A 12,199-nucleotide genomic window follows, 5' to 3' on the forward strand; every position below is an offset into this window, starting at 1 on the left:
TCTCTGCATAACCTACGCCATTCGCAGGTTGTGCTTCGAAGTCGAGAATAATAAAAATATTGTCAGTTCCGAACCATCCTTGTGCCCGCATCATTATCAGTTACTTTGCGACGTTTATCAAGACAAAACGCCAAAAAGGAAATGGGTAACAGATAACTATGGTGATCAAGAGAGGATACTGGGGTCTTTGGATATGTGAAATTACAACGAAACATTTGATGCTTGTGGTGGACGCAGAATAAACATCCACGAAAATATCGATTTCGTCATTAGTTGTCGGCTGATATACGAGCTGGGCCATAGCCTTGAAATTTTCTCACCCAACCTCCTATTAGTCCTATTTCTGGTGGGCAGCAATATAAATCATATCGGTAAATGGCTGAAGCGAGATGAGTTAGTTATTGATCTCTTTACTATGAAACTGGAATTTCCGCTGTTGATTAGGCTTCACCATCAGTCATTCACAAAAGTTGATTCGATTACATTATATACATAATACATATCTACATTTCTGTTCGAAATAGAATGGATAAGACAAATGCCACACAAAGTTTCATTACTCAAAAATCTTCGTAACATTTTATAACAGATAAGAATGTGTATAGCAGATTTTGAAATCTGCCTGTTAATTTCAAATTGAATTTGGCTGTATGCTCACATTAAGGCTTACATAAGATCAACTCAAAAAATATACCTAAGCGAGAGGTACAGTAGGCAAATTTAAAACTCACCGATTAGTGAAAGACAGAATTTCAGAATTAAGTTATGAATTGATTGATTTATAGCCTACAAAGCATAGTTTCTCAACCTTATTTATTTCGGCTACCACCCTTTGGAAATTTGCTATGTTTCAAGAGCAATCCCAATAATTCTAATCACCTTCTGTAGCAAATTCAAAACAGCTAATTTCAAATTTGTGGGTTTTATCATTGCACAGTCGCCAGATAGGATAGGGCCTCTAGTTTAAAATGGGAAATGTAAGAAGAATATGTCAATGGAAGCATCCAAATCACATACTTAATGAAGTATATTGAGGAAAACGTATTTGATTCACATTCAAAAAATATTAATTCAGAAGATGGGAAGTGGATTTCTATGTTCAACACCTAGCATCTTCTGTAACATTAATCTCTTTTCAATTTGCGAACGTGGCTGCTGCGTTAAATCCATGTTCAGCTAAATAGGGAGATGGAAATGCTATCAGAATCGTAAAACGATCAACCAATCGAACATAATCCAGGAAACAGTTGAGAAATTCGTTTCTGCAACCATAATTTTTGGTAGCCATTCTTGAATTTAATTCAATTCGTAGTTAATCATTCATTTTTATTCTTCTTTCAACAGAGATGATCCTATTCTTAAAACAACCTCGATCCAAAGAAATAATTGAACATTGAACTGAAGTACATATAATTATACAGGGAGAGTCTTTGACTCATACAAATATTTTAACAGTAGATTGTTGAATTCAAAAGAAATATTTTTTCCTATACCATTTATTCCGATTCAGCCCTCATAAACAAAATTACCTTCAGAATAACTAGCTAAATCTGTGACAACACACATCTGTCTGTTGATCTTTCAAACAGAGTTGTATTCAGCCAAAGTACCCAATTTATCAAATTTTAGAGGTATTTTTTAATTTTTTAGTATAAAATTACTCGAAATAGCCGCATTTTACAAGAAAATATGAAGAATACTTTTATTCAACCTTCAAATACTCATTAGATAGCGTCCAACTCAGTTTCAAGACTTGGGTTCTTTGAATTTTTGGTATTTTTATGGTACTTAATGGTTATAATGAGAAAACTAGTAGACGACTTGTGTTCGACAAAGATTCATCAAATCAATGAAAAACCATAATTCGAAATTCATTTCATTCGATAAAACCGTTTGTGAGATACAACTAAAAATAAATTTTTTTATGGTTTTTCAACAGCCTGTATTTTTTAAATCGAGCCGATTCGGAAAAAATGGTAAAGAGTATTTCGTATGACCTCAAGAATCTACTGTTAAAATATTTGTACGAGTCGAAGATTCACCCTGTATACGTGGTAAAGATGTATTGTTCCTATTATTATTCTGGTTCCTCTAGGTCCTCACAGCATTATTAATTTTCACCCAACAGTGAGCAGCGTATTCATCAAACTATATGGAGAATGTACCCATGAATTTGCAATCCAAAGATCACCTCCAAATAAAAGTTGACCTTTATCCGAAAACATATTCTGGTTGGACTTTTTATATTGGCCTACCTGTAAGTGGAATGTATCAGAAAATTACCATATTAGGTTCTTATAATGAGTATCGGCTAGATTACTCCCTTTGCAGTTGACAATATGACATATGACTGCTATGCCAGGTTAAAATATTTCTACCCTTAAGTCCTAGTCATATCCAGAATGATGATGCTAATGATATCAAGGTAAAGAAGTATACAACAGCGTAACAGAGTTTAATGAATAGAATAATAATATTTACAAAAGTTTCAAATTCGAATGATTAAACCATATCGTACATTTCGATATTCAAGCAACGACTTTACGTCAGCCTCAATATCTAGAAGTATCATCCACTTAAATCAAAAACATAGGCGTAGACAAGAGTCTAAAATCTCGATGTATCCATAGATGATGATTTCATGGTACCAAATTGCCAATCCCCGATATTACTCTAATTGCCGATATCGTTCGATTTGCTGGTTTCGAACCTATCCATCGGTCCTGGTCGTAGAATTGGGGGATTTTCGGGAATTTGGGGCTGTTGAGTGTTCTTTGCCATCGATAGGTCGTCGGGAACGCCGGGAGAGAGATCCCTGGGGCTTGGAGAATTCCTCATGCTGCGAGGGCTGTGGTTGCCATCTTTCGGGGAACAGGGGTAATGGGGTGGTAATCCTGGTGGTAGTAAAGTGGGATAGGCGTTTTCCAGCGGTTTTTCTGGATGCCCGAGGGCACTAGGAGGGGGCGGCGGCCCATTGCCCCTACCTAATGAAGTTATAGACATTTTAAATATAATAAGAAACTTGAAAAAAAGTTGTGTTGTCAGTTGAAAAAAAGCATCGAAAAATCATCTCGGAAAAGTATGCGAAATTGGGGTCAAAATTCAATTCGGTGTATCAACTTGAAAAAATTAACATTTGGTCTGCAGAACCTTGCTGCAAAATGTGAAATAAATCAATAAAATATTGTGTTCTTTCTATTTCAATTAGATTTTCAGGGTTCAAGGAGAAAATTTCATCGAAAATTCAATCGAATAGAGCTAAAAGATGGCTGAATGTATCAAACTGAAATTTTGAAGGGCTTTCTTTCGAAGCCACACCTCATACTATTAGTTTTTTGATAATATTGATACCACGCTCTGCAAAGAATCCGCCAAAAGCCCTATTTTGTTGGTTATTCAAATTCATATGAAGAATAGTCATCAGTAAATTAAAAGAAAAACGAGCGATAATGAAAGAAAAATGATCCATTTCTATTCAAAGTTCCATAGCTTGTCAATAAGCAGTCGCATCGAGGTTCTTTAAGAAAGAAATGGAAACTGGAAACTGAAAAAACAAGTGATCGAAAAAAAAAAACAAACAACATTCGAAAAGAAGTCTTAAATTAAGATTACTCGAAGAAAGCTGATGCTAAAAATTTCAGGTCTAAAAACCAGAGTTTTGCAGCTATATTTAGCTGCTTTGTATATACAGACAATTTTCCTCAAGTTGGACTCTATTGAAAAACACTTATGTAATTTGTATTGATCCCGTTATTTTTTTCACTAGTTGACTAGTTTTCGAATGGATGTTGGAGGAAACATCTCACGATAAACAAGAAAAAATTTTTGCAGTGTGGTTCTCATAATTGAGTGCATCAAAATTACTTCGCCTCAACTCACCGCTCAGAAGCAATGGCGATGTGGTAATGCCAAGGCATCGCATTCTCCAAGCGTCCTGCAACAACTGCAGCCTAGCCTGCTTTCTCCATTTCGCTCTACGATTTTGAAACCATACCTTCAAACACAACAATGTCCCGTAAGTAAAATGCAGAAAATCTAATCACATCACTTGTTTTCAGTATAAACGCACCAACAGCCTGTATACAGGATGAGACTTTGACTTGTAAATATATTTCAACAGTAGATTCTTTGACCATTTTTTCTTATTCGGCCTAGGTAAAAAGAAAGAGCTGTTTTGAGTTTTCATAATGAGCTGAGCTACCCCTGGCACTGAAGTTTTTCCAAGCAGTAAATATACCTTGGAAATAAGGTACTATATTAGAGAAGAAAGTATAAAATCACGTTCTCCATTCTATTTGGCGAACGGAGTAGTATTTATAATCCAATAAATGATTTGGCAAAAAATATGGAATATTCATCCGTATTTTTATTCCATTTTCGAATAAAAACGAAATATAATATATAATATATAATTATAAGCTTGATATCACCCCCAGTAGGTACCTAAGTAATTGTTTATCTAATTTCGTGCAAGAGTTCTCGTATTCAAATATATCCCATTTAACCTTTGATTTTCACTACGCCACTGCATTCTACATGAAAAAGTCTGTAGAATGTGACATTTGTTTTCCGATATCACTGATACTTTACGAAATAGAGACACCAGTACGAAGAGCCGAAAACTGAGTTTCCACTTATAACTTGAAAACAAAAGAAGATAGAGGGATGCGGTTTTGGCCATAAACAATATTTTGAAAATCGAGGTAGGGAACGTACCATCCATTTTCCTAGCTATTAAGGTTACAGAGCTGTCATTCAATCCCATCGAATTTTGCCCACCCTGTACAAGTTAAGGACTCATCTTGTATAAAAATTACAACTTAAAAATTGAGTTGGTGTACAAAAATAGTCACCTGTACTCTAGCTTCTGATAAACTGATCCTTAGAGCGACTTCCTCCCTCAGGAAAACATCAGGGTAGTGTGTTTTTTGGAACAGGGTTTCGAGCTCTTGGAGTTGTTGAGGACTGAAAGTGGTCCTGTTCCTCCTTTGTCTCCTGCGTCCGAACATGTACTCCGTGAGAAGATCGCCAGGCAGGGGAGATAAGTAGGACCCTGCCATTTTTCGCACGCCTCAGGGAAATGTTCCAATGCTGAAACTATTTAATCAACAACATTCTGGATATTGTCCATTCAAAGTACGAAATGAAAAGTAATAGGGTGGAAAATACAGGGTGGTCCAGATCGTAACCAAGAAATTTTAACAACGTATTCTACATCAAAAATAAGCCCAAGTTTGTCATATGAACATATGTCGAGAAATGATTCCTTTCCGAGATACGGGCGGGGTGTTAAAATTATAGAAAAAAATTGTTTTTTATTAATAACTTTCACACTGCTTGAAATATTTTATAAAATTTGAAACATAGGTTTTGAGCGGCAAGGAGCACTTTTTGCATAATATCATTTCTTTTCTATTCTACCAGTGGCGTCCGTACTGCAGCGAGACTGAATATTTTCAGATAAAAAATAATACGCCACTGGTTTTTCCGACAATAAAAATTACTATTTGAATCCTTATTCAATTTGGAGCAAATTCGGTCTCTTGATTTTTTGCTGTACGAGGCACCGTTTCCGGTTAAAAAAATAATACATATTCTCATGCATGAAGAAATCGCCAAAATTTGATATGGTAGGTACATAATAATAATAATAATAAGACTATTTTTGTGAACGAAAGGTGTAACTAAAAAAAAAATAAGCATTAACAACCACACTCAAAACGAACTTAAAGAAGATGTTCGAAGTATGAACCATTTTGCTGAACACATAATTCACATCGACGTCTAACAGATCCGACAGCAGCAGCTAAATTTCGATTTCTTAATTCGTCGCAAGCATTTTGAATACGGCCAATAAGTCCTTCCTTTGAGTTCACAGGAAACGGTGCCTCGTACGGCAAAAAGTCAAGGGACCGAATTTGCTCCAAATTAAATAACGATTTAAAAACTAATTTTTATTGTCGGAAAAACCAGTGGCGTATCATTTTTCATGTGAAAATATTCAGTCTCGCTGCAGTACGAACGCCACTGGTAGAAAAGAAAAGAAATTATATTATGCAAAAAGTGCTCCTTGACGCTCAAAACCTATATCTCAAATTTCATAGAAATATTTCAAGCAGTGTGAAAGTTTTTAATAAAAAACTTTTTTTTTCTATAATTTTAACACCCCGTATCTCGGAGAGAAAACATTTCTCGACACATGTTTTTATGACAAACTAGGGCTTATTTTTGATGTAGAATACGTGCTTAAAATTTCTTGGTTACGATCTGGACCACCCTGTATAATCGAAATTAGTTCGACTTGATACAAGCAATAATTTCATTAGATTTGCTGTTTTACGATGCTCTCATTAATTGGGTTAAAGCGATTCACTAACCGAGTACTTACTATAGGAAGGTTTATTTTTGGAAATGATGAGAACTAAGATGAGTGTAGAATGATTTTCTGTATTCAGTGGAAGGCATAGCAAATCATAATTCAGACTGAGTATAATTTCCAAAGAAGAAAATTTTTTTATCACTCAATGTCTCTGAAAACCAAAATAGGTAATAAAATATTACCCTACTGACTTGGATATCAATGAATGGATATACAATCGTCTTTAAAGAACAAATAAGGTCAATTTTGTATTGATTCGAATCATTCTTCGCTGTTATATCATAACCAGAACGACAATCATACGTAAATTCGTTAAGAGTTAGATGGTTATTTTCTGAAAGCCATTTTCAGTCATTATCGCGAAACCTGGAAAAGAAACGAAATATTTTTTCTGGTTATTCATCAATAAAAACTAACAGATGCAGAAAAAAATTTCAAAATAAATCAAACATGATTTTCAATTATTAGAAAATGAATTATGATTTCGAGAGTAACTTTTGAGAGGATAGTTGAAATATGAAAAGATAACTTATGTAAGGACTATTACTATTATTCACAAAGGCAAAGGAATTTAACAAAATACCGACAAAAAAAAACAGAAAATAAAAGTTCAATAAAAATTCAAATCCTGAAAAGATGTAGCCAAAACAAAATTTTTGCCCCATTTTTGACATGAGATTTTATTTTCATTTCCAATTATTTCAACGAAATAAATCATTTAATACTTAATAATTCAGATGCTTTTAATTTGGAAAATTGAATATTTTGTAAACAAGAAAATATATTTATATATTTTTTTTTATTATATATAGGTACCCAATACTATAATCTTTCTTTTTATGAATAAACATTCATTTAACTCACTTGTTGTATAAATAAATATTATTCTTTCCTAAATCACTTGATTGTGACTTTTTCTCAATCGAAAATTGAGTGATGAATCATATTACCATCAAAATTTATTAATCCGTATTCTATATGATCTACAGAGTGAGTAGAATGTAATTGTAATGCAAAAAATTCGTTTTCTTGCTCCTGTAGTAAGATTTTCCTTATGAGAACTACATCATTCTGTTTAAAATTGACCAACAAAATAGAAATATACGTAATGTATCCTTATTCCCTATTAAATGAAAGAATAAAACATACTTTCAACACCTACCCTTTTTGGATCGCAATAAAACCACCAAAATCATCAATCACATCACTCTTCCATAATAATGAAGATGCTGGTAGCAAGATAACACTGACAAGATTAAACTGCCTTCATCTGTTTTATGTTGTTATGATAACTAAGGGTTGCTCCACCCCTACGCTTCTCCATTGGCCAACGACGAAGCCTGAAAGAGACGAGGGAGACGCGCACTAGGGGTGTTCTAATGAAATAATAATTTTATTGGTTGATCACCTGCTCCTAGTTTTTGACGAATTATGGGACTTCTGTGCGGATTTTTGTTCTGCCAAATAGGGAAAGATTGTGTTTTGGGGATGCTCGCAGTTCGCGATGGAGGGGGTTAACGTACACGGGGATGGGACGGACAGGGGAATCCAGAACGGACTGAAATTTCGAATTTGAGTTTTGTTTTCACGAGCTTTTGTGAGCTTTGAAAGACTGGAAAATCTTACTCACATCAAGTTGGTATACCTACAGGGCGAAAACGAATAGTATTTTAGGGGATCATAAAATACTTGTTTTATATAGATAATTTTTTTGAACACCCATGCCTCTAAAGATGGCACCTGAAAAACAATTTTGAGAAATGAGAAATCTGAATTATAATCACAAGGGGAAGAAAAAGCCACCTACTACACTCTACTACATGAATTTTAGTTCGATAATAATTCCAGCCTATATAAGAACACATGCTACTTATCTGAGTGACTTAAACCTACAGCATCCAAATCAACCTGCCAAAACCGAAATCATACATATCAAAAATATGTTACATTTTTATCCCAATTCATTACACCAGGACTGATTTTTTTCATATTGGCCATTCCCAAGTTATGCCTGTTTTACGTAGATTCTACCTAAAGCTACACCACCCTTGTAATGTAGTTGTGATAGCGAAATGGGATTTGGATTAGAATTTATTACAAATTTATCACAACTGTCTCATATCATAATTCCCTTTATTATGTAATATTTGTGATGACCATCGATTCGGTTGAACAAAATTGTGAAATTTTGAACAAAACATTTGTTTAGGTGTATTCGAAAAACTATGTTTTTCAAGGTTAAATATTTTATTACACAAGATGCAGCTGAGGGGTCACAACATCCTGTATTATGAGATATTTTTGATGATCATCAATTTGGTTGGAGAAAAAGTTGAGTATCGTTGTATCATTAGTGGGTGTATACAGGGTGTTTTCAAAGGTCAGTCATTTCACTAAAAATTGTTTGTATAAAATATTAAAGATGGCTGAGCTAGAACCCCTAGAAGCGCATCAAAATTTCATTGAATTTCAAGTAGGTACGGGACTGTGGAAAAAGACTGCGGCATCGGAAAAACTAAAAACAACATAAACATATGGCTGGACATGGTTCAGTACCGAGTCTACATGATTGGTTGCATCAGGTCACTTGAAAAAATTGTTGTATCTTGCGATTTATGGAAGAAAAAGTGTAGAAAATCGAGATAATTTATTGAAAGAGCTTATATGTTGACAAAGCGCTATTGTTGTTACCCTATTTCATCCCATTTTGACCTACGATTGTTGGAGGATTCGAACAAGTAGACAATTGTGATGAATAATTTAGACGAATTTTATTGGTGAGATTTTGAACTAATATTCTCTTTTTTTACACTTGCTCTAACTATTTTTCTGTCAGTTGGTATCGAAATGAGCCATTTCATGAAATCGTTCAAGTTACTAAATAATAAAATTCCTCAATCCTAAGTTCCCATTTTCATTCCCACGTAAAAATCGAATGGACCAATATCCTAAACAAAAACATATAGTATGGAGTCAGTCATCACGAGAAAAGTTTTTCTCATTTCTTTGCGATAATACCTACAGATAACAAATGATCTAAGGTATTAGAATCTATTTCAGTAGGTATTCATTTTCAATTTTTTTCAATTTTATCATTTTGAAAGTTTTGTATAGGTGATTTTTGATAGAACACTTTATTTTAACCAGTTCTACCTTCAGTTGAAGAAAGCTTCACCTTTGAATACACCCTGTATATAGGAAACGGACGACATTCCGGTCATAAATTAACAAAATTTATATTTTTTCCATCCCAAACGATGATCATCACAAAGATAGGATAATGACATGATACAGAGTAACGAAAGAATTATACCGCCTTAACACGGAGGCAATGAGTACCTACAATAATAAGAATATGAATATCAACAAGCGTTAAGATCTTTATTCAACTAGATTATTTGCCATCGTCAGAACAACTAAATGGAGAACGTTCTACCGAAGAAGTGCAGATGCTGATCATGGTTTAGTCTCATTTGACCTCGTCAGAGCAACACAGCTCCTTCTTCGATGGAAAAACGGATAAAATGAGACCAAAACCACGGTCAACATCTGCTCTTTTTCGGTGGAACGTTCTCCATTTAGTTGTCCCGACGATGGCAAATTGACTAGTTCAATTCAGATCGTAACACTTGTTGATATTCATGTCAGCGGGTATTATGCATGTAAATTAATGTTTATTATAATACAGAGTACACTCTGTATTTACAGTGTAATACATACCCACGGAATATTTTATATAGAGTGTCGGACGTCCACAGAAAGGTCCAAATTGGGATTTATTTGACGAGACAATCGTGATAAATTCTAGTTAAAATCCCAGCTTGCTATCACAATATCTTCAAAAGTTACAAGTTTTTGGTGTAGCTTTAAATATACAGGGTGTATTTGAAGGTGAGCCTTGTTTTAACAGAAGGTAGAACTGGCCAAACTGAAGCGTTTCACCAAAAAATCAGCTATATAAAACTTTCAAAATGGCAAAGTTGAAAAAAATTGAAAATTAATAATGAAATAGATTATATGTAATACGACCTTAGACCGTTTGTTGGCTGAATTATGGCAAAGCAGTAGGAAAAACTTATCTCCTGATTCGACCATGTGGTTTCGTTTAGAATATTGGCTCGTTCGATATTTACGTGGTAATGAAAATAGAAACTTAGGATTGCCGAATTGTTCTCACTATTTTTTAGTAACTTACACGATTTTATGAAATGGCTCATTTCGATACCAACTGTCAGAAGAGACTTAGGACACAAGTGTAAAAAATATAACAATACTTCAAAATCTCAACATAACTCACGAATTCTTTCACAATGTTTTTGTTCGAACATTCCAACAATTGTTGTAAAAATGGGGAAACATCATAGCACTTTTTCAACATAACTAACATAAGCACTCTCAAGAAACTGCCTGGTTTTTCAACATTTTTTACCCTAAATTGCACGATACAAGAATTATGATTCTCCCAAAGGTGAGCTGATGCATCTAATCCGATGAACTTGGTACTGAACCATTCATTTGTCCAGCCATATGTTTATGTTTTGTTTCGTTTTTGCGATGCCGGAGTCACCTTCCACAGTCCCGTATTTGAAATCCAATGAAATTTTGTCCAACCTCTAGGGCTTGTATCTCAGCCATCTTGGATATTCTATATAGACAATTTTTGATTGAACGACTTATTTTGATGAGTTCTACCTTCTGTCAAAAAAAAAGCGCCACCTTTGAAGGCACCTCAGACGGCATTTATTGCAACTCTGGAGAGAAATTTATCAACAGTCTGATCCAAAGAACACAGAAGCGTTGTCAGGCTTTGATTGATGATCTTTTTTTCAAATTTTAAGTTCAGAAAATTACCCCACTTCGCAAAAACATTAAGTCCTTTCATTTATGTTTTTCATTAACTTTCGAGTTCGAAGATAAATATTTATTTGCCACATAGCATTTTACATTTATTATTTTACATTTTATTCACGATGCGATGCCGGAGTCACCTTCCACAGTCCCGTATTTGGAATCCAATGAAATTTTGTCGAACTTCTAGGGTTGTATCTCAGCCATCTTGGATATTTTATATAGACAATTTTTGGTTAAATGACTTATTTTGATGAGTTCTACCTTCTGTCAAAATAAAAGTGCTATGATTAATCTGATGCTACGGAAGTGAGCTACAAGAACGACCTGTACAAAAAGAAATTCATAACAAAGTTTCATCCCATCACAAGGTGAATTCCATCTCAATTTCGTAGCGTTACGATTGAAGCGCGAACCTTGTCGTCTCTCTCGAGGAAACAAAAATCCAAAGCAGACAGGGTAGGAAGGTGGAGTGGAGATTTTTAACAGCGTGACGTGTTTAATGTAAGTGTGAGGCGCGAACAAAAACGAAATAATGAAAATGCATTCATTTCGTCGCTAGTGTTTCTATAGAATTCATCTTGGCGCCGTAATGAGTTCGAAATCATTTCCGGTTGCGGAGTTTCGAATTCCTGACAGAATGGAAAAAGTATGCTGTTTCACATATTTCACGGCTATTGTTCGCCTTCGCTGCCTGTTCGTCTTGATCCTCTGCAGGATAAAAAAATTCATTTTGTCTTCGATTTCTTTTGTGTCGTGGAGTTGATATGGTGCGCTGCGGGGGTGGTACCGAGCAGGCTCTTGAGCGAATTCACGCACGGACACGTTTGGAAATACTTTATTTGAGCACATACGCGAAGAGTTTCTATCCAAACAAACTAATCCATTGGCCGAAACACGTTGGACGAAATAGCACCGGCTTGAGGCTTCGCAATAGACACAGAAACGTTGAAAAAACGTTGCATATTTCAA

The 12,199-nt window shown here is 34.7% G+C and overlaps 1 protein-coding gene across 1 annotated transcript; it reads right to left on the reverse strand.

Annotated features, from left to right (window-relative positions):
- Positions 1–2,519: 2,519 nt before the first annotated feature.
- LOC123321253 (dorsal root ganglia homeobox protein-like) lies at positions 2,520–7,626 on the reverse strand. The gene is made up of 4 exons (XM_044908691.1): positions 7,542–7,626; positions 4,854–5,091; positions 3,880–3,994; positions 2,520–2,984 (listed from the first exon to the last, which is right to left on the reverse strand). The coding sequence occupies exons 2-4, from the start codon at positions 5,058–5,060 to the stop codon at positions 2,674–2,676; spliced, it is 633 nt and encodes a 210-aa protein (XP_044764626.1). The 5' UTR covers positions 5,061–5,091; positions 7,542–7,626; the 3' UTR covers positions 2,520–2,673.
- Between the last annotated feature and the right edge of the window lie 4,573 nt (positions 7,627–12,199).

This window comes from Coccinella septempunctata, chromosome 1 (assembly GCF_907165205.1).
Source record: "Coccinella septempunctata chromosome 1, icCocSept1.1, whole genome shotgun sequence".
Classification (NCBI taxonomy): Eukaryota; Metazoa; Arthropoda; class Insecta; order Coleoptera; family Coccinellidae; genus Coccinella; species Coccinella septempunctata.

Excerpts from the sequence above, each read along its gene's own strand:
- LOC123321253 (XM_044908691.1), bottom strand. The coding sequence starts at position 5,060 with ATGGCAGGGTCCTACTTATCTCCCCTGCCTGGCGATCTTCTCACGGAG. Across the intron at positions 3,995-4,853 it reads TATCAGAAGCTAGAGTACAG|GTATGGTTTCAAAATCGTAG; the intron begins GTGACTATTTTT and ends TTGTGTTTGAAG. Across the intron at positions 2,985-3,879 it reads ATCGCCATTGCTTCTGAGCG|GTAGGGGCAATGGGCCGCCG; the intron begins GTGAGTTGAGGC and ends TAACTTCATTAG.